General features: G+C 46.3%; 1 protein-coding gene across 1 annotated transcript; it reads right to left on the reverse strand.

Annotated features, from left to right (window-relative positions):
• Positions 1-8,122: 8,122 nt before the first annotated feature.
• LOC141047098 (uncharacterized) lies at positions 8,123-19,566 on the reverse strand. Its single transcript, XM_073542062.1, has 7 exons — positions 19,527-19,566; positions 13,844-13,993; positions 13,540-13,719; positions 13,343-13,466; positions 13,162-13,259; positions 12,409-12,499; positions 8,123-9,683 (listed from the first exon to the last, which is right to left on the reverse strand). Exons 2-7 carry the CDS (start codon positions 13,919-13,921, stop codon positions 8,326-8,328), a joined length of 1,929 nt encoding a protein of 642 aa, XP_073398163.1. The 5' UTR covers positions 13,922-13,993; positions 19,527-19,566; the 3' UTR covers positions 8,123-8,325.
• Between the last annotated feature and the right edge of the window lie 7,808 nt (positions 19,567-27,374).

Raw genomic sequence — 27,374 nt, forward strand, 5'->3', positions numbered from 1 at the left:
ACCACGGGTGGCGTCACGAACTATCCAAATAAACTATTACACCATTAACATCACCCCCATTGATATTGGGCGCCCAGGGCCACGGACCAGGTCACCGCTGCTGTGACACACAGAACAACTGCCCATAATTATATATGCTATTCACAATAAATGCTGGACGTGAAGCACCATGTATCTTATCAATGGTATCTAGTGGAGCAGAAGCTATCCTCCAGGAACACAGACCAATATAGTATATCATTAATCTGCACAGGGGCGGACCTACCACCCGTGCAGACCGAGCATTGCACGGGGCCCCGGGGGAGAGGGGGCCCCTCCAGCCTCCAGCACCGCATGGCTAATTATGTCAAAATTCAAATTAGCCATGTGTAGTGCAATGAGGAGAGCAGCGCTGCGGGAGGCAAAGGGGCCCCCGTGAGGCAGGGGGGCCCACCTGCCCCCAGCACCGACTTCACCCCCCCCCCAAAATTGAAGAAGGCAATGATGGAGCCTGGAGGAGAGAGCACCAGCTGACGCTCCCTCTCCCATCATTCCCCGCTCTGCCTCTGACACAGCGGGTGCGCGATGATGTCATCGCGCTCTCACTGTGTACCAGGCAGAGCAGGAGAGGAGACAGGAGCCGGGAGCAACACAGGCACGAGGAGAAGGTGAGGCGTGGGTTTTTTTTTTTTTCTTTAAATCAGTGTGAATACTGGACTGTGGGGCCATGATGGGGGGGCTATATACCATGCTTGGGGGCTATATACCATGCTGGGGGCTATATACCATGCTGGGGGGACTATAGACCATGCTGGGGGGGCTATATACCATGCTGGGGGGACTATATACCATGCTGGGCTGTATTATACCATGCTGGGGGGGCTATATACCATGCTGGGCTGTATCATACTATGCTGGGGGGGCTATATACCATGCTGGGGGAGCTATATACCATGCTGGGGGGAGCTATATACCATGCTGGGGGGAGCTATATACCATGCTGGGGGGACTATAGACCATGTTGGGGGGCTATATACCATGCTGGGGGGCTATATACCATGCTGGGGGGACTATATACCATGCTGGGGGGCTATATACCATGCTGGGCTGTATCATACTATGCTGGGGGGGCTATATACCATGCTGGGCTGTGTCATACCATGCTGGGGGGGCTATATACCATACTGGGGGGCTATATACCATGCTGGACTGTATTATACCATGCTGGGGGGGCTGTATACCATGCTGGGCTGTATTATACCATGCTGGGGCGCTATATACCATGCTGGGCTGTATTATACCATGCTGGGGGGCTATATACCATGCTGGGCTGTATCATACCATGCTGGGGGGGCTATATACCATTCTGGGCTGTATTATACCATGCTGGGGGGGCTATATACCATGCTGGGCTGTATCATACCATGCTGGGGGGGCTATATACCATTCTGGGCTGTATTATACCATGCTGGGTGGGGCTATATACCATGCTGGGCTGTATCATACCATGCTGGGGGGGCTATATACCATGCTGGGGGGCTATATACCATGCTGGGCTGTATCATACCATGCTGGGGGGCTATATACCATGCTGGGGGGCTATATACCATGCTGGGCTGTATTATACCATGCTGGGTGGGCTATATACCATGCTGGGCTGTATCATACCATGCTGGGGGGGCTATATACCCTGCTGGGCTGTATTATACAATGCTGGGGGGCTATATACCATGTTGGGCTGTATAATATTCTGGGGGGGCTATATACCATGCTGGGCTGTATTATACCATGCTGGGGGGCTACATACCATGCTGGGCTGTATTATACCATGCTGGGGGGCTATATACCATGCTGGACCGTATTATACCATGCTGGGGGGCTATATACGATGCTGGGCTGTATCATACCATGCTGGGGGGGCTATATACCATGCTGGGGGGCTATATACCATGCTGGGGGCCATATACCATGCTGGGCTGTATCATACCATGCTGGGGGGGCTATTTACCATGCTGGGGGGGCTATATACCATGCTGGGCTGTATCATACCATGCTGGGGGGCTATATACCATGCTGGGGGGCTATATACCATGCTGGGCTGTATTATACCATGCTGGGTGGGCTATATACCATGCTGGGCTGTATCATACCATGCTGGGGGGGCTATATACCCTGCTGGGCTGTATTATACCATGCTGGGGGGGCTATATACCATGCTGGGCTGTATACTATTCTGGGGGGGCTATATACCATGCTGGGCTGTATTATACCATGCTGGGGGGCTATATGCGATGCTGGGCTGTATCATACCATGCTGGGGGGGCTATATACCATGCTGGGAGCTATATACCACGCTGGGCTGTATCATACCATGCTGGGGGCCATATACCATGCTGGGCTGTATTATACCATTCTGGGGGGCTATATTTCATGCTGGGCTGTATTATACCATGCTGGGGGGGCTATATACCATGCTGGGGGGCTATATACCATGCTGGGCTGTATCATACCATGCTGGGGGGCTATATACCATGCTGGGCTGTATCATACCATGCTGGGCTGTATTATACCATGCTGGGGGGCTATATACCATGCTGGACCGTATTATACCATGCTGGGGGGATATATACCATGCTGGGCTGTATCATACCATGCTGGGGGGGCTATATACCATGCTGGGGGGGCTATATATCATGCTGGGGGCTATATACACCACACTGGGCTGTATCATACCATGCTGGGGGCTATATACCATGCTGGGCTGTATTATACCTTGCTGGGGGGCTATATTTCATGCTGGGCTGTATTATACCATGCTGGGGGGGCTATATACCATGCTGGGGGGCTATATACCATGCTGGGCTGTATCATACCATGCTGGGGGGGCTATATACCATGCTGGGCTGTATACCATGCTGGGGGGGCTATATACCATGCTGGGCTGTATTATACCATGCTGGGGGGCTATATACCATGCTGGGCTGTATTATACCATGCTGGGGGGCTATATGCCATGCTGGGAGGCGGGGCTATATACCATGCTGGGCTGTATACCATGCTGGGCTGTATTGTACCATACTGGCGGGGCTATATACCATGCTGGGGGGGCTATATACCATGCTGGGCTGTATTATACCATGCTGGGGGGCTATATACCATGCTGGGGCGGCTATAAACCATGCTGGGCTGTATTATACCATGCTGGGGGGCTATATACCATGCTGGGCTGTATTATACCATGCTGGGGGGGCTATATACCATGCTGGGCTGTATTATACCATGCTGGGGGGGCTATATACCATTCTGGGCTGTATTATACCATGCTGGGGGGCTATATACCATGCTGGGCTTTATTATACCATGCTGGGGGGCTATATACCATGATGGGCTGTATTATACCATGCTAGGCTGTATTATACCATGCTGGGCTGTATTATACCATTCTGGGGGGGCTATATACCATGCTGGGCTGTATTATACCATGGTGGGCTATATACCATGGTGGGCTGGGCTATATACCATGTGGTGCTGGGCTATATACCATGCGGCTGTTATATACCATGGGGGACATTTTACATTATATTCTATAAGGGGAAGCTGTGTTATATAATATGGGGGGCTACATTATGTTCTAAGGGGAGGTGGGCTGTATTATATTCTATATGGGGCTACATTATATTCTATAGGGGGGCTGTATCATATTTATTACATTCTATGGAGGCTGCATTATACTATATGAGGTGGGCTACATTGTATTCTATGGAGGGGCTACATTATACTATATAAGGGGCTGCATTATATCTTATGAGGGGGTTGCCATATATTCTATGGAGGGGCTGCATTATACTATATGGGGGACTGCATTATATTCTATGGGGGGTTACAATATGTTCTATACAGATATTATATCCAGCCCTGCATAGCCTCAATATTAGATAACAACAAATAACTTTGTTGCCCTATGAAGGGTTGGGGGGGGCCCGAAAAATTTCTTGCACAGGGGCCCACAACAGTCTGTGTCCGCCCCTGAATCTGCAGATAGTTTATCACTATAGTCGGATGGTAGATATATATATCTATATGGGAAAAGATGACTAGGGGGAAAGGGGGAGGATGGAATTAAGATGGGGAATTGTGGCCGGGGAGAGAGCACAGTAGGTGCTCATCCGCGCTGATTCTACCGGCAAGAATCTTCTTATGGGAGAGAATGAAGGGGGAACTACAATATATTTGATCATATATATTATATTTATACCTAATTTATAACCCACTTGCTGATTGTCTCTCTTAGGCCAGACACATCCACACAATCACAGGGAGTGAGTGTGAGGACAAAATAGTATTGTGACCTGGTCACTGCTTCACATAGAGTCTTCATTGCTAGTGCATAAATCCAGAAGCAGGGGAACGTGGCGAACCCCACAATGTCCACATACCAAAGAGGCAGACACAAACAAGACCGATCTATAGAGAGGATTCCATTACCTAGAGGCGCTCTTTTATGCACGTTTCGCTTGTAATGCTTCCCCAGAAACCCCATTTTGTTGTGAATTAAATTTATTTATTTTAAATTTTTGTGGAAATACAAAAACTGAAAAGTGGGGCGTGCAATAGTATTCGGCCCCTTTAACTTAATACTTTGTTGCGCCACCTTTTGCTGCGATTACAGCCGCAAGTCGCTAGGAGTACCATATATACTCGAATATAAGCCGAGATTTTCAGCCCATTTTTTTGGGCTGAAAGTCCCCCTCTCGGCTTATATTCGAGTCATATACACCGGGGGGTCGGAGGGGGAGGGGGGGCGGGGGTGTCAGGTCATACTTACCCGTCCTGACGCTGTCTCTTGAGCCCCCAGCTTCTCCGCACTCTCTCTTCCTGCCTTCAGCGGTCACGTGGTACCGCTCAATAAACTCATGAATACATGCATATTCATGAGTTTTAATGAGCGGTATCACATGACAGCTGAACGCAGGAAGAGAGAGCGCGGAGAAGCTGGGGGCTCAAGAGACAGCGTCAGGACGGGTAAGTATAGCGATACTCACCTGTCCTGCGTCCATAGCTGCTATGGGGGAATAATCTAAGGAGCTTCTTATGGGGTTAGCATATGGGGGAATAATCTAAGGATCTTCTTATGGGGTCAGCATATGGGGGAATAATCTAAGGATTTTCTTATGGGGGCAGTATATCGGGGAATAATCTATGGAGCTTCTTATGGTGGCAGTATATGGGGGAACAATCTATGGGGCTTATACTCGAGTATATACGGTATGTCTCTATCAGTTTTGTACATTGAGAGACTGAAATTCTTGTCCATTCTTCCTTGGCAAACAGCTCAAGCTCAGTGAGGTTGGATGGAGATCTGTTATGATGAGTCACCGAAGGAGGAAAAAACAAAATACCAGCTAAGTCCAGAAAAACCAGAGAGGTTGGCAGCTATCGGATTGCAGACCCCTGGACCTATTCACAACAACTAGCAGTAGCCGTGGGGGGTTCCTACGGTGCCCTAGACCCCTCGATCACAGCCGGAGAACTAGATAGCCTAAAGACAGAAAGGGGAAAAACTAAACTGCCCCAGAGCAGACCCCAAAGCAATAGGCAGCCCCCAACATATGACGGTGAAGCAAGATGAAAACACTAACACAGATAGAAAGATAGATTGAGCAAATGATGGGGCCCAAGCTAACTACATAAGACAGGATAGGAAAGCTGCTGTCTAACATCCGCAAAAACCCTATCAAAATGAGCCAACCGTAGGAAAAACAGGCCCTGAAGTCGCTAGGCTTCAAAAGACTATATCAGCACTCAGGTATATTCTGAAGACAGAGCAAAAGATCAACAGATCAGAGACAAAAATGGAATTCAGATCACCCCCAGCCGGGGATGGCAGAACTCCCAAAAAACAAGGCAAAACAAAAACAAAACTGAAGAGTACAAAGCAGAGCAGAAAAACTTAGCTTTGAGAAGCAGGAATCAGACTGGTCTCCAAGAATCCAGCAGGAAAATCACCAGCCAGGAAGAAGGGCATCGGCAGCCTTATATCCAGTCCTCAATTCCAGCCACCCAGTCATAATCTAGCTGCCCAGGTGTTTGATAATCAGCCTCACTACCTTCCTTCACCAGAGGAGGGAGTTCATCAGACCTCAATGGTGAAGGGAAAAATGAACTCACAACAGAGATCGTTTGTGAACAGCAGTTTTCACCTTTTTCCACAGATTTTCGGTTAGATTCAGGTCTGGACTGTGACTTGGCCATTCTAACACCTGGATATGTTTATTTGTGAACCATTCCATTGTAGATTTTGCTTTATGTTTGGGATCATTGTCTTGTTGGAAGACAAATCTCCATCCCAGCCTCAGATCTTTTGGAGACTCCAACAGGTTTTCTTCAAGAATGGTCCTGCATTTGGCTCCATCCATGTTCCCATCAATTTTAACCAGCTTCCCTGTCCCTGCTGAAGAAAAGCAGGCCAAAACCATGATGCTGCCACCACCATGTTTGACAGTGGGGATGGTGTGTTCAGGGTGATGAGCTGTGTTGCCTTTATGCCAAACATATCATTTGGCATTGTTGCCAAAAAGTTCGATTTTGGTTTCATCTGACCAGAGCACCTTCTTCCACATGTTTGGTGTGTCTCCCAGGTGGCTTGTTGCAAACTTTAAATGACACTTTTTATGGATATCTTTGAGAAATGGATTTCTTCTTGCCACTCTTCCATAAAGGCCAGATTTGTGCAGTGTACGACTGATTGTTGTCCTATGAACAGACTGTCCCACCTCAGCTGTAGATCTCTGCAGTTCATCCAGAGTGATCAAGGGCCTCTTGGCTGCATCTGAGATCAGTCTTCTCTTTGTTTGAGATGAAAGTTTAGAGGGACCGCCGGGTCTTGGTAGATTTGCAGTGGTATGATACACCTTCCATTTCAATATGATCGCTTACACAGTGCTCCTTGGGATGTTTACAGTTTTGGAAATCATTTTGTATCCAAATCCAGCTTTAATCTTCTCCACAACTGTATCACGGACCTGCCTGTTGTGTTCCATGGTCTTCATGATGCTCTCTGTGCTTCAAACAGAACCCTGAGACTATCACAGAGCTGGTGCATTTATGCAGAGAATTGATTACACACAGGTGGATTATATTTATCATCATTAGTCATTTAGGACAATTTTGGATCATTCTGAGATGCACAATGAACTTCTGAAGTGAGTTTGCTGCACTGAAAGTAAATGGGCCAAATAAATTTCGGTCGACTTCACAACTATGTCCCACTTGTTGATTCTTCACCAAAAATTTACATTTGGTATCTTTATGTTTGATGCATGATATGTGGGAAAAGGTTGAAAAGTTCCAGGGGGCCGAATACTTTCGCGAGGCACTGTAATTGTTATACTTCTTCCATATGGGCTTTCCATTTACAATTATATATATGTAAAGGATTTTTCTAAACTATATTTTGGGACAGATTTAGATACGTTTTATATACATACCTGATGATTTTTCTATGCATAATCTCTTCTTTTTACATTTTTTTATGTGTTTTGCTGTAATACAGATATATTTCATACTGAAATGTTGTTTATGGGAGTAACGTTTGTAGGCCATGTTGTTGATTTCTACTTCTGAATATATGGCGGACCTCGTTTGGGCTTTTTATATATATATATATATATATATATATAGTTAGACAAACGAGATACATATAGTGGTAAAAGGTGTATACATGATAACCTCATAATGCAGGGAAGACATATTCTAGAATACTAAAGAAAGTGATAATACAAAATGACAATATTTAGGAGTATTTCACCAAACTCCATTACAGTCCATAAATCCCCATGTCCCTTTTATCTAATGTCATTACTCACATAACTCTTCACATATTGACTACTGTATTGTCCTCATCACAGACACTACTTACTACCATATGACACCATTATTTACTCTCACAATGCCCTGCAGCTACCCCTATTAACCCTTGTGTATGCCAACCATACCTGCTAATGGCTCTGATGTCATTTTATGTCTCCATTCTGGCTAGAGCTCCCATAAGGTCATCTCATTAGCTGCAAAGTTAGTTAGCGAAAGTTTTTCCAAGATGGCAGCTCAGTCTGACATGGCTGTCCAATATATTTAGTACTGATCATTCTCGTACAATGAGTGTTTTTATTGTAACATGGCCAAACATGAGGAATGACAAGGGGTTGTCCTAGTAGTGGTCAACACCTTTAAGAAGATACAATTTTGAGTTAAAATATTTCCAACATTTTGAACATGAAAAAAGCTTCTCCCCATATGACTTCCCTGATATTTATTAAGAGTTGATTTCGGTAGAAAACATTTCCCACATTAAGAATATGATACAGGATTCTCCCCTGTGTGAGTTTTTTGGTGACTAAGAAGAGATGATTTCTTCACAAAACATTTCCCACATTCTGAACAGGAAAAAGGCTTCTCCCCTGTGTGAGTTCTTTGGTGCTTAAACAAATATGATTTACAGTTAAAACATTTCCCACATTCTGAGCAGGAAAAAGGCTTCTCCCCTGTGTGAGTTCTATGGTGATAAACCAAACCTGATTTCCAGTTAAAACATTTCCCACATTCTGAACAGCAAAAAGGCTTCTCCTCTGTATGAGTTCTATGGTGATTAACCAAATCTGATTTCTGGTTAAAACATTTCCCACATTCTGAACAGGGAAAAGGCTTCTCCCCTGTGTGAGTTCTCTTGTGATTAACAAGATGACAATTCTGGTTAAAACATTTCCCACATTCTGAACATGAAAAACGTTTCTCCCCTGTGTGAGTTCTTTGGTGCTTAACACAATCTGATTTATTGCGAAAACATTTCCCACATTCTGAACAGGAGAAAGGCTTCTCCCCCGTGTGAGTTCTCTGGTGATTAACACAATCTGATTTATTGCTAAAACATTTCCCACATTCTGAACAGGAAAATGGCTTCTCCCCTGTGTGAGTTCTCTGGTGATTAACACAATCTGATTTATTGCTAAAACATTTCCCACATTCTGAACAGGAAAAAGGCTTCTCCCCTGTGTGAGTTCTGTGGTGCCTAACCAAATCTGATTTCTGCCTAAAACATTTCTCACATTCTGAACATGAATATGGCTTCATTCCTGTATGAATTCTCTCATGTGTAACAAGATCTGAATTCTGCGTAAAACATTTCCCACATTTTGAACAGGAAAAAGGCTTCTCCCCTGTGTGAGTTCTGTGGTGCCTAACCAAATCTGATTTCTGGCTAAAACATTTCCCACATTCTGAACATGAATATGGCTTCTCCCCTGTGTGAATTCTCCCATGTGTAACAAGATCTGAATTCTGAGTAAAACATTTCCCACAATCTGAACAGGAAAATCTATTCTCTGTTATGTGAATTTTTTCATGTTTAAGAAAAGTCTTTTCAAGAAAACTATTTCCATGTTCTGAATATGAAAATGGCTCCTTTCCTTTAGAATCAATTAGTTTTTTACTGCTTATATTGTGACTTTGATTTTCCTTAGTAGTTGGTAATGAGCCAAAAGATGGGACCTGTTTCATAGGATCAGATGACAGATCTTTGCTGTGAAGGGATGATGGTATATCTGGAGTAATGTCATTCACTTCAATTGGATTCTGTGAGATCTCAAGATCATTATATTTAAAAATTGAAGATGTCAGCGTTCCCTCTGATCTCCTGGTGCAGTCATCTGCTAAAAATAAAACCAATTAATAATTTTGAATAAAATATCTTCAAATTTTATACTTTTGGACATTTCTACTTAAGCTGTCCATAAAAAAATACAAGCTTTTTAAAAATATTGAATTATTCTCCAAGACAACGACAGTTCACAGTCTAATCGAAAACCTCATAGCATGAACCAGTGCATCATGGTGTTCAATGGTTTGTTCATTCTGCTTCCCAAACATGGAATAAAAAGCCAACAATGTTATATAGGTCAAAATTATACCAATAAAACTTCTACTCATCTCACGGAAACACAAGACACCACTAAGGTCCATCATCTGTCAGAGGAAAACCAAAAGGTTTCCACAATATTTGTGGCTCAAAAGCTCTTGAAAAGCAACATGGCTTCCATAAACCAATCCAGCAATATCCGCTCTCCCAAAGTCAAATATCCACTCTCTTCTGAGCCTTGTAGTGCGCCCAAACCATATTTAGCATCCATATATTGGGCATTACTATAGTGAGAAGAACCCACTTAATTTACGGTGTGTGTTTCCTGGAGCACAATCTGGGCATTATGTGTTGGATAATAAAATGGCAAATGTGCAATTTTCATGTTGCAACATCCAGTGCGAGCTAATTTCCGTAAAGTGTCACTACTCCCATAGAATAATTCACTGAGGGTTATAATTTCCATAATGAAGTCACTTTATGGGGATTTCTACTGCTTTAGTTTCCTGTAATTGTGTTATATTAGGGCATCTGCAGATGGTGTGTCCCCTCTCCACTGGAATCTGCTCCTGCGATGTTTGGTTCCATCACCAAGCAGCGCCTTATTTATTGTGCAGGCGTTGCTGGTAATAGAAGAGACGTCGAAACCAGAAGCTCTGGGTGGCGCTGGCTCTGTCCAGCCACTAAGATTAGGGTGCCTGAGACCAGTAGTTTCATCCAGCCTGGCAGTATGGGTTTGTGTGCTGTCCAGCAATCTGGTAGCAATCTGCTACCTGCTTAAGCCAAATAGAAAGCACCAAACCCTACTAAAGCTTGAAGCATATTCCCGGAATCTGCCAGATACAGCCTTGTTCTCCTCTGCTTCAGTCCTCTGTGCTCAGCTGGTGTATTTGTTTCCTGGTGTAATCCCAGCCCGCTTACTGACTACACTTGTGTCTTCTGATTTTGTACTTTCTCTGCCCTCCTGGTTATGACCAACTACCTGACTATTCTTCTTGCCATCTCACCCCACAGAATAGCAGGTAACACCATGGCCCAAGCCTAGGGGTCTCTGTGTAATTCCAGATCCATGAAGAGGGGTTAAGGGATGATGAGCAAGGCAATCACTGGGATCTGGAAAATAGAGTAGATAGAGCCAAGCCTTCTCGTGGTGGCCATCTTTTCATATGACAGGTGATCACTAACAGTGCTCCCAATACATCGTGTGTGTAAACTATTCCATCAAGATCTGTGTGCGAAAAGCTAAATGGCGCTCCTTCCTTTCTTACCCTACCATGTGCCCAGAAAGTAGTGTACAACCATATATAGGGGATTATTGGATTCAGGAGACATTGGAGAATAATTTGTAAGGTCCATTTGTTTCCTATTATCCTGGTGAACACTCTCTGGGTAATTATAGTTTGGGGCACGGTGGCTCTTGGCAATCTAAACTATCGTAAGGGCCAATATTTTCTGTCAGATGAGTTTCAAGAAGAAATATTAAATATTCATAGAGAACTTTTTATAATAGTGCAGAGCTGATGTGTCTTATATTTAGATCTCAGGCATCTGGCAGAGGTAATGGAGACCTTATTTTAAAGGCTACCAGGTAGTTGCAGACTCAGATAAGTGAGGCAGGCCGATCCCACCATCATCAGACTACCATACAAAATGAACCTGTACAAAAAGAACTAGAATAAAAAAACATGTTACCGTATTTTTGGGATTATAAGACGCTCCCCAAATTTTGAGGAGAAAAATAGGAATTTTTTTTTTTAATAAAATGGTGGTGTTTCTTATAATCCATGCGTCTTATTGCTGTGGTGAAGCGGGGTCCCAGAGTCGCTGCTGGAGGAGGCAAAGGTGGGGTGATGCTGCAAGCGGCAGGGTGGGATGAGGGTGGGTCCGATGTGCAGTGCACCGCTGCGATTGTTTGGTGCTGCTGGGGTGCCTGGTGCTGCTGCCCGGGGAGTCCGCTGCTGCGGGGGGACTCTGCCGACATTTCGTGAAAGGCCAGAACCCCCCGCATGTCCATGGTTTCCTCCTGTGTGGTGGACTCTGTGAACATGGCTGCTGGGGGGGCGGCACAAGCGCAGATGGAGATCTCGGTATCAAGATATCGGGAGATGATATTTCAGCCCTGAAATTAGATCTCAGGGATCTAGGAAGCCAACAGCATCATTACCCTCCACTTTCTCTTACAGGCCCAGCATAATATTTTTCTTCAAGTGATTTTATAACTTGTCAGCACATTCTACGTACGCTGTCATTTGGCTTTATAGTTTACAGATCTGGGCAGGGAACCGTCAACATCTTCTAATCCCAGGGGGGTAGGTGGATCCTCCAGGTCGTAAGTTCTATAGAAAAGGGCTTTCAATGCCCAAAGTCATTTGAACAGTTTTGGGTGGAGGAGAATGTTGTGGTCTGGAGGCAAAATGGTGATCATGGTAATACGGCCGGACTACACCACCGATAAAGCAGCCACAGCCGGTGACTGAGAGGAATCTGTGACTTCTCTGCATTCAGTGGTTACTACTCACCTGGGTAGTCATATGTGGGAATCTCCTCTTTACACGACTCATCATCTCTCACATATGTCTCTGTAGTAATAATATGGGTCAGATCTTCACCCTGAAACAAATATTGTAAAAGTCACAGACTGATGGAGAAGTCCCATCAATGATCAGCTTTAATCCTGCCATATCCATCGTTCTCATTATACAAGTTGTTGGAATAGGTTTAGTGCAACAACTCCATTCCTGTCAATGAGTGTTTAGTTGCTAGATTTGTATGCTGTTTATAAAGTTCAAAAAAAAAACTCACAGAGGCTCACACAGGGAGAGCATGTGACTGTATTTCCTGTTTTCCTGCTGTGTCTGTGTAAGAGAGAAGCAGCCTGCTGTAGATGCTGCACAGAGAGAGACACTCAAATGATTTATTCCTGATCTATTAAGCTTATCATATATTGTTCCTAAAAAAACAAGTTCTGTTGTCACACGCTTGGGGAGAATTGTGAGTAATCCGCTGCCAACACAAGGTCTGTGATGTATTAAGAGAAGTATAGAGTCTACATCACGTCAAATAATTATTCTCCTCTACTCCTTCTTGGTCAGATCTCTTCTGGAACACTGTGTCCAGTTCTGGGCACAACATTTAAAAAAAAACATTGACAAGCGAGAGCAAGATTAGAGAAGAGCTAACAGGATGGTGACATAAAACAAGACTGAGCACAAGACCGTCACAGCACTCTACACATCATAGGGGAGATCTCCTGACACCTTCTCTCCATCTACCTGATGATCCTGAGGAACACTGGGATCTTCTTGGTTACAGTCCTGTGGAAGAAGAGGACGGCGACATCTCTCTGGTGTTGTCCTCTTACTGGATAGATCTGGAGGAAACACATACAGGGACTGAATTCATTCTCTACATACAGATAATTATAGGCCGTGTGTATTTAGTCCTGTCTATTACCTGGAGATGTGAGGGGCTGGGGAACCTCCATTATGACGTCCTTGTACAGATCTATGTGTCCTTCTAAATACTCCCACTCCTCCATGGAGAAATAGACAGCGACATCCTGACACCTTATAGGAACCTGACACATACAATGATACCGTCATCCCCCGATCCCTTCATAATGTTACTGTATAATGTCCCAGCAGTGTCACCTCTCCAGTCAGCAGCTCAATCATCTTGTAGATGAGGTCTAGGATCTTCTGGTCATTGATGTCCTCATGGATCAGGGGGTGAGGTGGAGGCCCCGTGATTGGGCTCAGGGGTCTTACCCATCCCTCAGACACAGGGTCCTGACAACGATCACTAGAGGTCTTCTTCACCACTGTGTAATCCTGGTTATGGAGAGACACATTAATAAATCTCACTCCAGACATTTCCAGAGTCCTCTCCAGTTCTGTCCATCTGTTATTCCCACAGATAAGAATGATGTAATGTGACGTCATCAGAATCTCTCACCTCTCCAGTGAGACGGAAGAGGATCTCTAGGGTGAGGTGTAATATCCTCTCCGCCATCTTGTCTCTGTCCATATCCATCCTTGATGGGGAAATCAGGAAAATTCTCTTCTGTAGAAGATCTTCACTGAGAGGATCCCATATTGTAGAGACCTGAATGAGAAGAAGATGATCCGATGTAACATCATAAGAATCCTGTGTAATAATACAATTACTGGAGATAATAAGGGAAACATAGGAGGAGATTTATTATCTTACAGGGTTTAGTTTTCTTCCCTGACATCTACTAATAAAACCTATATATTTAGGCCACAGACAACAAGCAGTTTCCTCCTCGGAGTCGGCAGCTGAACACGTTCCTCATAGACTCATCTTCCATAACGCTAATTCTCGTCTCATTACCGACACTGGAATCGGCATTAGCAATACTGCAGGAGATATTCATTACACACGACATGAGAAATAACTCCTTCATGATGAGGACGACATCTTCATCTTCTACCGCGGCTCTAGAGACAGATTTGGCCAGAGTCGGTCACTGACTCCATCCCCACCGGCCGTCTATATGAAGGTTTCCCGTCTTCCCCACACTGGAATCTTCTCTCACGTTAGATCTCAGCTCTGAGTCACACACAGAAGTTTGAGGCTTTTAGAAAAGATTTTTAGTTTCCACAAACACAACGGACAGAAATGATCTGATCCCAAAGTCTCCATGTACAGTGATTTATGGGGTTTATTTCTGGCCTTAGGCTTTCCTATATTACAAGATCGATGTGAAGACTTTTCTGCCCAATGATGATATAACTATTCTCGGAGTGACGCCTTTATAACCAGATAATAGTATGTTTGCAGCTTGCAGAGCACAGCGGCTCCTTCTTCAGGCAGCTGCAACAATCCAGTCTCTCTCAGCACTGACAGCTTCTATGGCTGCTCTGGGGAGAAAACTTATTTTTGTGGTAAAATGTAATTATTTTTTCCTTATCGCCCAATGGTATAAAATTCTGGGACACAGATGAGTAATTGAGAGGTGGCGGGTGTAACATGGCGCCTCTTATTGGGGGCTCTGATAATGTGACATGGCCCCTAACACCATAAGAGCAGACTCTGCCCGGTCAGACGGCGCTCCTTCCCTCCTGAGGAGTGTCCGGCCCCTTATGGGGTATCGGCGCTCAGGGGAAATTGTGGAACAAGTGGTTTCTGTTTTCTCCTCTTCTCCCGTGTGATAATTACAGACTTGGGGACGGAGCGACATTTTAGTGGGAACATTTCATTCCTCCGCTCAATGTTACACAATTCTGTGCCCCCTGAGGGTTAATAATCCTCCCTGCCCCCTAGATGAGCCCCCCAGAGGTGGAGGGGGTAACATGGGGCCACTTGTGGGGTCTCTGCTGTTCTGGTGTCAGCGCTCTTCACACGTCACACGGCGTCCGCCGTCTATCCCAGCCACAATGGCGCCCCTTCCCTCCCGAGCCTGTGGGGTATCGGCACTCAGGAGACACGGTGCACTGTGCGGCCTCAGCGCTCCTGTCACCTTTAGGACAATGATACATTGGGGGGAAAGTCACATTTCTGTGAGGAAAACAGGAAAATTGTCATTTCTTCCTTCCACATTGCTGAAATTCCTGTCACACTGTCCGAATTCAGAGATTGTCCTGTCAGAAAGGAGAAGACAGGGAGCGAAAGGGTTAATAGGACTCACAGGAGGAACCAGCACAGAAAGCAGAAGGTCCAGGAGCATCCGCCACATATATGACCACTCTGTGCACAGGACCTGTGATGAGGTCACAGGAGGGGAGGAGTCAGGGGTCACATGATCAGGGGCCTCAGTGTGTGCAGGACTCTGCTGTGCTGGTTGTCATGGTGCTGGATGAGGGGAAGTTTCTGTGTGGGGTCAGGAGGGGTTTACAGGGTGGATGTAGCAGAGCCGCGTGTGTACGAGGTGTACGGAGAGGAGCCGCGTGTGTGCGAGGTGTACGGAGCCGAGCCGCGTGTGTGCGAGGTGTACGGAGCCGAGCCGCGTGTGTGCGAGGTGTACGGAGCCGAGCCGCGTGTGTGCGAGGTGTACGGAGCCGAGCCGCGTGTGTGCGAGGTGTACGGAGCCGAGCCGCGTGTGTGCGAGGTGTACGGAGCCGAGCCGCGTGTGTGCGAGGTGTACGGAGCCGAGCCGCGTGTGTGCGAGGTGTACGGAGCCGAGCCGCGTGTGTGCGAGGTGTACGGAGCCGAGCCGCGTGTGTGCGAGGTGTACGGAGCCGAGCCGCGTGTGTGCGAGGTGTACGGAGCCGAGCCGCGTGTGTGCGAGGTGTACGGAGCCGAGCCGCGTGTGTGCGAGGTGTACGGAGCCGAGCCGCGTGTGTGCGAGGTGTACGGAGCCGAGCCGCGTGTGTGCGAGGTGTACGGAGCCGAGCCGCGTGTGTGCGAGGTGTACGGAGCCGAGCCGCGTGTGTGCGAGGTGTACGGAGCCGAGCCGCGTGTGTGCGAGGTGTACGGAGCCGAGCCGCGTGTGTGCGAGGTGTACGGAGCCGAGCCGCGTGTGTGCGAGGTGTACGGAGCCGAGCCGCGTGTGTGCGAGGTGTACGGAGCCGAGCCGCGTGTGTGCGAGGTGTACGGAGCCGAGCCGCGTGTGTGCGAGGTGTACGGAGCCGAGCCGCGTGTGTGCGAGGTGTACGGAGCCGAGCCGCGTGTGTGCGAGGTGTACGGAGCCGAGCCGCGTGTGTGCGAGGTGTACGGAGCCGAGCCGCGTGTGTGCAAGGTGTACGGAGCCGAGCCGCGTGTGTGCGAGGTGTACGGAGCCGAGCCGCGTGTGTGCGAGGTGTACGGAGCCGAGCCGCGTGTGTACGAGGTGTACGGAGCCGAGCCGCGTGTGTACGAGGTGTACGGAGCCGAGCCGCGTGTGTACGAGGTGTACGGAGCCGAGCCGCGTGTGTACGAGGTGTACGGAGCCGAGCCGCGTGTGTACGAGGTGTACGGAGCCGAGCCGCGTGTGTACGAGGTGTACGGAGCCGAGCCGCGTGTGTACGAGGTGTACGGAGCCGAGCCGCGTGTGTACGAGGTGTACGGAGCCGAGCCGCGTGTGTACGAGGTGTACGGAGCGGAGCCCTGTGTGTACGAGGTGTAATGTTTTAGACTCAAATTTTTAAATTTCACAGAGTGAAAATGGAAAACAAGGAGATTTCTGGGCACAGTAAACTATTTGATTCCATCACAAAATCATTCATATGGCCAGGTACAGCAGCAGTAGAAATAACAAGTAGAGGAGGGAGAGAGAGAAGCACCACTGCATGATAGCGCACACTGACCCAGAGATAGATTATAATATAATGAAATAATCTATATTGATACACGGAATTATGTAAAATTAAAACATAAGTAAAATCACAAGACTATGGCTTCCATGATGTCTACAATACAGAAAACATGTTAGCATAAAGACATACACAATATATAAATAGGTCCAATTTAAGGTGATATAATACACTCTCCCTGCTACTATGGCTCATGATGACTTACAAGACCCTAAGCATAGTGTGGTCAACCAATATAGAATCATGACCAAAACTGCCATAAAGACCATTAAACTCAATAGGGCCCCCTGATACAATCTAGCCAGGACTACAATGAGTCCAGGTCACCAAGAGGCAAGAGTCCGACCTTGAATATGCAAGTAGCCCAGTAAAAGAGCCAAGGAGGGGGAGCTAAAAAGTAATAATATTACCAGAAGAGATCATATGCCACAAATAGAATGCAGATCCATGGATGCCAAGCCCTAGACCATGACCCCACGCGTATCGCCGTAACCTGTACGGTTTCGTCAGGGGAAGTATGGAGATGATGATCCATAGGGCTTAAATACCTTGCAGGTGTCCATAAAGATGTTCCGGTGTGCTGGGGACATCCTCTCATTAGAATGAACCGGGAGTGAAAAAAACCGGCGTCCCGGTCATGAGCGCAGGGCCCAAACATTTAGGCCACATTACAACCGTGCATGCGCCATGCCGGCCTATAGGAGGCTCACGCTGACATTCATACAGCGCTTGCGTCTAGTGGAACGCAGGCCTAGATGCCTGAGCCGCATTAGAATCGCGCATGCGCTAAGCCAACCAGTAGTGAGCTCATATTGATGTATGAAAAAGTGCGCGCAGCTCCCGGGAGACAAAGACACATAAACGGACTGGACATACATAGACACACAGACAAGGAGGACAACAGCACATAAATACAAAACATATATATATATATGTACCATTATAATAATGATGACCATTTAATAATGAATGATCCAGGACAGAAAACTCTCTAATACACCCAGGATCTAATTGATGGAAAAATGAAATGATGTCTATAACAATAATTTATGGCCAACATACGCACTAGAGTATTTCAAGGTGCAATCCTGTGAAAAAGTGCATCAAGAGGCCTATATATAGATCCGAAATCAATGATTTATGGCAAAGATATGCATTAGAATGTCTCAAGGTAAAATCCTATGAAAAAGTGCATCAAAAAGGCCTATATATATCCAATATCAACAATCCAATAACAAGGAATAGCACAGCACTCCCTGGGAAAGGGCTGCCATGCAAGGAACAGCCAGGCCATCAATGGAAACAATAAGGGGGGGGATAATAACTGAGCAATACAGTCATAGCTACAGATTTATTATTGAAAGAGTATATACATATACCCCATATTTGAGGGACAGTGTGGCCAAAAGTGAGCCGGGAATACCCCATCAAATCCGAATAGAGGAAAGACACACGTATCGCCCACAAAAAACATATATAAACTGTTGCATACTGAAAAGTGTGTACTATCGTGATATATCCCTCCTAATAGACCCAAGATAAGGTTAGGAAAACTAGAAGAGGGATTCCCCCTATCTGCACACCTAACAGTTCCAAGAATAACCAGAAGCAGAGTCCTCGTGAGCCAGTAGGAACTATCCACCACTCTCATCCTCAATTGTGTAAGCTAGATAGTAGGACAATATGTTATTCCATGTGAATGGAGGGAACTCTTGAATAGAATAAGTCCCAATAGGAAGTAACCCAAACCCAAGGTTCTAATCATTGGCATAAAGAGGTCCCCCTGTCTAATACCGGCAGGAAAATCTCGGGTAAACCGGAGTCCATCTTGGTATAAGGATAAAAAAGAGCCAGAACAAAATACTCATAGACCAAAAGATCCTAACATCGGCCTTACAGTTCTCTATTATATAAGGTAAATACTGGGATAATGTATCCTTCACTAAGAGGCAAGGAACTCTCAATAGAGGAAGTCCACATGAAAAATGTCCCAAATCCAAGCGTTGTAATGGTTGAGATAAAGAGGACCTCTGCGTCAGTGTGCGCTATCATGCAGTGGTGCTTTTTTCTCTCCCTCCTAGAGTCAAAATGGAGCCACAGGTTACACAGAAATTTCTCCATAAACCTGAGGCCAGGAATGATTGCACACGGCCGGGTTCCAATGGGGAGAGTCACTGTTTTGCTTTTGGAGCACTAATTTGGCAGTTCTCTCTTGTGGGGCCAAATGTAAAGCCCCCGATGTTTGTGGACAACATACGACCCCCTAAAGTGACCCCATTTCAGACACTGTACCCCTCAGGGAAGTCATCTAAGTGAGTAATGGGCATTTTTATCTTACAGGTGTCACTGATTTCTTTACCACTTGGCTGTGAAGATAATATTACATTTGTTCCGAGGTGCAGTGCGGGGTTCAGCTCAGGGACATCTGAGTGGGCTCCTAACCAGGTGTTATGGTGGTGCCTCACATGGCCTCTCAGCGCCTCCCTACTCACTATGGTGACTGCAGCTTCTCAGCATGTTGCCTCCATTTAGCCTTGGGGGATTGGCCAGTCTCTACAGGAATTTAACCCTGCTGTGTCCTTCACAGATTAGGTTCCCCAGCCTATCCCGTGCCGGCAGGTTCTATATTAGGCAGCTCCACCAGCTGCTCTCTGCTGGATGTTGGTTCTTAGGCAGTTCACTTTGCCTGTTGTACCTCACACATGTCTCTGACCCACCAATCAGCTGAGGTTGTCTTGGGGACTACCCTGGAGTAGTTCCTGGTGTCTACCAGCTGTCCAGCCTATCCTCTCCACCAGTAGCCCTAGTGAAGTCCTGGTGGACACCTAGTTACACCTCTCTAGAGTAAGCCTGGCCGATGGTGCAGTGGGTCCACATCCACCAGTGTTACACCAAGTAACTGTACACACCTCACAACTTTTGAAGCACAGATAGAGGCACAGATCATGCGGCGCACATAGCAGCAAATTTTGGCCTCACCCTAATCCACGGCCACTTACCTCTGCTTTCTCCCCCGGCAGGAGGAGTTGTCAGAGGGACGCTGGTAGTGAGGGAAATTCAGCAGACGCCTGAGACTGCAGGGTGTAGACCCAAATCCGGGACTGTCCGCTGTATCCGGGACAGTTGGGACTAGAGATGAGCAGGTGGATTCATGGCTGTCTGGTCCAGCGTGCGTGGGACCTGGGGATTATTTTTTGTGCCTTCATTCACAGTCGGAGCCTCCAGAACGTTCTCCTCTTTATGTAGCGTCACTATACGACATCCGGCTTATTTGTGTCTGTAAGGCCGTGTTCACACATTGCAGAAATACGGTGTTTTTTGTTTTCTGCAGGATCCGCACCATCTACAATAACGATCTTCTCCCCCTTATTTGATGCGTTCTTGGTGCAGAGGTGAAGTCGCGTTTTTATTGAGCTTTTTAGAGGACAGAAAAGCTTTGATTCTGCACTTAATAAAGTTTCTGCAGTTTTTTACCTGCGATTTTATTAGAGAGAAAAAATCCCCAAATCGGCACAGATCAGCCGCGTGCCTTGGGCGCCCAGCGGGCGCCTTTTATGGTAAAGTAGTTTTTATTAAGGATTTATTTACATAAATGGGGTAAAGAAAAAGGGGAGAGACAGATTATAAATACCCAGTAAGGGTGGTTTCACATTTGCGTTTAAGGCCGCAGCGTCGGCCTGCGCACGGCCTCCGCTAGTAGCTCCGCCTACAGGAGCATGACGCTGCATGCGTCCCCTATCTTTAGCACTGAGGACGCACGTCGTGCGCAGGTATGCGTTTGGCGCCGCACGCGTCCTTTTGACGCTGCGCCGAGCGCACCAAATTGCAACAGGTTGCGGGGGGGGGGATTTGAACTTTTATATTTTTTAAATATTTTTAAAAACTTTTTTTCCCTTTTGGCCTGCTTCAATAGTTTCCATGGCAGACTAGAAGCTGCCATAACTCGGTCGGCTCTGCTACATACAGGCGATGATCAGATCTCCTGTATGTAGCAGAATACCTCACTTGTACTGACGTGTGCTGGGAAAGATGCGGGCTCACCGCCGGAGCCGACATCAAAGGGAGAGAAGCTACCTGCACTGTACTAGTACAGTCGTGAAGGGGTTAAGGAAAATGGGGAAAAGGGAAAAATGAAAGGGATAGAAAGAAAATGGAAAAGATTGGTCTGCACCGGATAGGCCGGGAAAGGGGTTACGGGACACATGTAATACCTTATGTATAAAACATTTAAGAGGCGGGAGGGGAAGAGAAGGAATGGGAAAGGCGAGGAAAGAAAAGGGGAGAAAGGAAGAACAGCTGTAACCAGGCGGAGAGACGAGAATCTAGAGGAATACTGACTGTTAGGCTGTGTTCACACACAGCGGTTTTTTCGCGGTTTTTCCCGTGGATTTGCCAAAAAATCTGTGGGAAAAACGCGAAGAAGAAGCTTCCCATTCATTTCTATGCATTTTGCACTTTTTGTGCACATTGATGCGTTTTTTACTGCAAAAAAAAATTGCGGTAAAAAACGCAGCATGCTCATAAATTTCGCGTTTTTTTACGCATTTCCTGCTTTTTCCATGAAACGCGCGGAAAACACGCAGAAAAAAATGCACGGTTTCTGGGAAGGTAGTCCTGTTTTTCAGCAGAAAATTTCTGCTACGTGTGCACTTAGCCTTAGGCTAACTGCACACGGTGATTTTCCTCCTGCGGATTTTTCCGTACAGATTTGAAGAAATCCGTAGGTCAAATGACCGGCATTTTTCCTGCGGATTTCTTCCTTTTTTATTGCGGTTTTGTGTGGTTTTCCCCTGCAGATTTCCCCCTATGGATTTGGAGAATGGAGCAGGTGGAAAACCGCACAAAAGAAGTGACATGCTGCATTTTTTGTACCGCACAAAAACCGTGTGGAAAAAAACGCAGCGTCTGCACAGCGGGTTTTTTTTCCATTGATTTACATGCTACTGTAAATCACTTTGCGGATCTGCAGCGTTTCTGCGCGGTAAAATCCGCTGCGGATCCACAGGAAAAATGCATCGTGTGCACATGGCCTTAGGCTGTGTGCACACGATGCAGATTTGCAGTGGATCCGCAGCGGATTTTACCGCGCAGAAACGCTGCAGATCCGCAAAGTGATTTACAGTACCTTTAAAATGAATGAAAAAAAAAAACGCTGTGCAGACGCTGCAGATTTTTCCGCGCGGTTTTCCCGCGGTACAAAATCCGCAGCATGTCAATTCTTTTGTGCGGTTTTCCATCTCCCCTGTCACCAAATCCACAGGGGGAAAACCGCAATGGAAAACCGCACAAAAACCGCAAGAAAACCGCGTGAAAAATGGAAGAAATCCGCAGGAAAAATGCAGGTCATTTGACCTGCGGTTTTCTTCCATTCTGCACGGAAAAATCCGCAGGGCAAAAAAGTACGACTGCACTCAGCCTTAGGCCATGTGCACACGCTGCAGTTTTTGCTGCGGTTCTGCTGCGGTTTTGGCCCTGCAGAACTGCAGCAGTTTCGCAGACATGGTACTTTACCATGTTAGCCTATGGGTTTTCAAAACCGCAGTGCTCACGCTGCGGTTTTTTACCTGCGGAAAAGCTGCAGGTTTTTTTCCGCAGCATGTCAATTGTTTCTGCGGATTCTGCTGCGGTTTCACACCTTTAACATAGTAGAGGTGTGAAACCGCAGGCCAAACCGCAGCAAAAACGCAGGTCACTTTACCTGCGGCTTTACCTGCGGTTCCGCAGGAAAAAACCCGCAGGTGAATCCGCAGTGTGTGCACATAGCCTAACATCATGGAAGATACTGATTGTTGGAGTTTAAGGCCCTGTGCACACGGTGCAGATTCTGTGCAGTTCTGCAGCAGATTTGGCCCTGCAGAACTGCAGCAGAAAAGCAGCAGAACTGCACGTGATGTACAGTACCATTTAAGGCTATGTAAAACAAAAAAGGCTGTGCACATGCTGCAGATTTTTCTGCGCAGATTTGGTGCAGAATAAGGCTGAGTGCAGACGGAGTTTTGAGCCCTGTGGATTTTTCCGTGCAGAATGGAAGAAAACCGCAGGTCAAATGACCTGCATTTTTCCTGCGGATTTCTTCCATTTTTCACGCGGTTTTCTTGCGGTTTTTGTCCGGTTTTCCATTGCGGTTTTCCCCCTGCGGATTTGGTGACAGGGGAGATAGAAAACCGCACAAAAGAAGTAACATGCTGCGGATTTTGTACCGCAGGAAAACCGCGTGGAAAAATCCGCAGCGGTTTTTTTTTTTCCATTCATTTTAAAGCTACTGTACATCACAATGCAGATATGCAACGTTTCTGCGCGGTAAAATCCGCTGCGGATCCGCTGGAAATCTGCCTCGTGTGCACACATTGCAGATTCTGCTGTGGAATTTTCCGTGCAGATTTTGTTAAATCCGCAGGTAAAATGACCGGCATTTTACCTGCAGATTTAGTGCAGTTTTTGTTTGGATTTCCCCTGCAGTTTTCCACCTGCAGATTTCTATAATGGAGCAGATGTAAGGCTAAGTGCACATGTACTTTTTTGCCCTGCGGATTTTTCCGCGCAGAATTGAAGAAATCCGCAGGTCAAATTACCTGCATTTTTCCTGCGGATTTCTTCTCTTTTTTTTGCGGTTTTCTTGCGGCTTTTTTGCGGTTTTCCACTGCGGATTTGGAGAATGGAGCAGGTGGAAAACTGCACAAAAGAAGTGACATGCTGCATATTTTGAACCACAAGAAAACCGCGCGGAAAAATCCGCAGTGTCTGCACAGCGTTTTTTTTTCTATTGATTAACATGCTACTGTACATCACACTGCGGATCTGCAGTGTTTCTGCGTGGAAAAATCCGCTGCGGATCCGCAGGAAATCTGCATCGTGTGCACATGGCCTAAGTGCACACGGTGTGGCTCCACCCACGGATTTTTCCGCGTGGATTTTAAGAAATCCGCAGGTCAAATGACCTGCATTTATCCTGTGGTTTTTGTGCGGTTTTCCACTGCGGTTTTCCCCCTGTGGATTTGGAGAATTTGGCAGGTGGAAAACCGCACAAAAGAAGTCACATGCACTTCTTTTAAAACTGCAGCAAATCTGCTCTGATTTTTCCGCACCGTCTGCACAGGGTTTTTTTTTTTTAATTTATTTACATTGTACTGTAAATCACAGTGCGGATCTGCAGCGTTTCTGCGCGGAAAAATCCGCTGCGGATCCGCAGGAAATCTGCACCGTGTGCACATGGCCTAAAACTGCAGCAGAACTGCACAAAAGAAGTGACATGCTGCAGAAATCCGCACCAAATCTGCACAGAAAAATCTGCATGTGCACAGCAGTTTTTGTTTTACATAGCCTTAAATGGTACTGTACATCACTTGCAGTTCTGCTGGGCCAAATCTGCTGGGCCAAATCTGCTGCTGAACTGCAGAAGAATCCGCACCGTGTGCACACAGCCTAAAGAAGCAGCATGTCGCTTCTTTTGTGCGGTTTTGCTGCAGTTTTCCACCTGCTCCAATATAGAAATCTGCAGGTGGAAAACCGCAGGGGAAATCCACACAAAAACTGCACTAAATCTGCACTAAAACTGCAGGTAAAACACAGGTCATTTTACCTGCAGATTTAACAAAATCTGCGCGAAAAATTCCACAGCAGAATCCGCACCGTGTGCACATAGCCTAATAGCACCGCAGTTCTCATGAAATCTCATCCACTTTGCTTGGACAATTAAATGCAGCAGAAAATCCGCAGCATTTACTCTACATGTGAACACGGTCTAAACTTCATAGCAAAGTGGGCGTGATTCCATGAAATCTGCACTCTCTGTGGTCTGAAGACCCTGCGGACCTCTGGGGCTTTGATGCGTTTTCCCTTTATAGGCTTCTTCTGAAAAAAATGTATTAAGAGAAAAAATGTATGAAGAGAAAACCGCCGTCACATTTATAAGCGCAGAATCAAAGCTTCTCTGTACTAATAAACAAGTGTTAAATGCGGCTTCATATCTGCCAAAAACATCAAATATGGAGAAAAATGCAAAAAAGAAGAAACGCAGCAAACGCACAATAATCAAGGAAGATTGTCACTACGTCATCTGGGTCAGACATTTACAGAAGAAAGAACGCAGCATTTACGCTACGTGTGAACACGTCCTCCGCATCACAGCTTTATCACAAAACCAGGGGAAGAGTCCTGAGGAGATCATTTGCATATTCCCAGTGCCTTCTGGGATAAGTGAAGAGTCTCCGCGAGCTCAACGATCACTGGGTTTTGGCGGTTGCAGCTGAAAAGAGGAAATCAGAATTTTGGCTCATCTTTCATCCTTTTTAAGAAATCTCAATATGGAAGAGGCCAGGAGCCATTTGGTGAGCTGCATTTCTTGCTACATGTTCACAGACTTACCAGTGGAAAAGCCAAACTTCACATGCCACAAATGCAAGCTTGTGTCCCTGTTGGAGGAAAAGTTACAAAATCTCGAAGAGAGGTTAGCTACGTTGAAGATCATTAAGGAAGGTGAAGAGTTCTTAGACAGAGCAGAATTATCTCTTCATGTTACAGAAAGAGAAGAAATTCGAAGTGCACCTGAAGAAACAGAGGAATGGAGACATGTGACCCAGAGAAGCAGGAGGATCAGGAGGCAGTCAGCACCCATACTGCTCAGGAACCAGTACCAGGCTCTCACGCAGGAAAACGATGAAGAAATACATCAGGATAAGACTTTGCCCACAAACAGCAACCTTGTACGCCTTCAGAGTCCTCCTGGATGGAGAAAGAAAAATGTTGTGAAGAAGAAACGGAGAGTGGTGGTCATGGGGGATTCCCTGTTGAGAGGAACAGAGGCCGCTATCTGCAGACCGGATATAACATAAGAGAAATGTGCTGTCTTCCAGGTGCAAAAATTAAAGATGTCTCTGACAGGATATCAGGACTCTTCAGACCTACAGATGACTACCCATTCCTGCTACTACATGTGGGGACAAATGACACCGCAAGAAACGACCTGGAAACCATCTGCAGAGACTTTGAAGACTTAGGCAAGAAAGTGAAAGAACTGGGAGCGCAGGTTGTTATGATTGAGTGACCGTAGGAGGCAGACACAAAAATAGAAGCTACGTCCAGAAAACCAGAGGAGCTGGCAACTATCCGATTGCAGACCCCTGAACCTAACAACACAACTAGCAGTAGCCGTGGGGGGTACCTACGGTGCCCTAGACCCCTCGAACACAGCCGGAAGACTATATAGCCTAAAGATAGAAAGGGAAATCTAAACTGCCCCAGAGCAGACCCCAAAGTAAAAGGCAGCCCCCAACATATAATGACGGTGAAGCAAGATGAAAAAACACTGACACAGATAGAAAGAGAGGCTGAGCAAACGTTGGGGCCCTATCTAATCTAAACAGGAAAGGAAAGGAAAGCTGCTGTCTGCAATCGGCAAAAAACCCTATCAAAAACATAGGCCAGCAAGCTGAAATGGAAAAAGACCCTGAAGCAACTAAGCTTCAAAACTAAAACAGCACTCTGGTATTTTCAGGAGACAGCGCTAAGGAGTTCAGCTCACCCCAGCAGGGGATGGCTGAAATCCAGAAAAAACAAAGCAAAGCAAAAAGCAAGGAAGAAAACTTAGCTTTAGCAGAGCAGGAATTCAGACTGGACTCCAAGGATACCACAGAGAAATCACCCGCAGGGAGAATGGGCGTATGCAGCCTTATATCCAGTCTGTGACTCCACTCAGCCAGTCATCATCATTAATCTCAGGTGTCTGATAATCAGACTCACTACCTCTCCTTACCAGAAGAGGGAGTTCCTCGGGCCTCAGTGATGAAGAGGAAAATGAACTCACAACAGTACATCCCCCTTGAGGAGGGGTCACCGAACCCTCAACCACGCCACCAGGGCGATCAGGGTGTGCCTGATGTAAGGCACGCACCAGTCTTTTAGCATGAACATCAGAGGCAGAGACCCAGGAATTATCCTCCTGACCATAACCCTTCCACTTAACCAAATACTGGAGTCTCCGTCTAGCCAGACGAAAATCCAGTACTTTCTCTACCTCATATTCAATGTTACCTTCAACCAATACAGGGTCTGGAGGTGCCACTCCCGGAACAACAGGTTCAACAAATCTCTTCAACAAGGACTTATGAAACACATTATGGATTTTAAATGTGACAGGAAGAGCCAAATGAAAAGAGACCGGATTAATAATCTCCAAAATCTTGTAAGGTCCAATAAATCTAGGCTTAAACTTAGGAGAAGCCACCTTCATAGCA

Source organism: Dendrobates tinctorius, unplaced genomic scaffold (genome assembly GCF_039654945.1).
Source record: "Dendrobates tinctorius isolate UK_male_01 unplaced genomic scaffold, ASM3965494v1 ptg000126l, whole genome shotgun sequence".
Lineage (NCBI taxonomy): Eukaryota > Metazoa > Chordata > Amphibia > Anura > Dendrobatidae > Dendrobates > Dendrobates tinctorius.

What these genes read in the sequence shown, in the direction of transcription:
- LOC141047098 (XM_073542062.1), bottom strand. Translation starts at nt 13,921, where the DNA reads ATGGATATGGACAGAGACAAGATGGCGGAGAGGATATTACACCTCACC. An exon ending in TCTTCCGTCTCACTGGAGAG is followed by an intron (nt 13,720 to 13,843) that starts GTGAGAGATTCT and finishes CTCCATAACCAG; the next exon opens with GATTACACAGTGGTGAAGAA. An exon ending in TCCCACATATGACTACCCAG is followed by an intron (nt 9,684 to 12,408) that starts GTGAGTAGTAAC and finishes TTTTATTTTTAG; the next exon opens with CAGATGACTGCACCAGGAGA.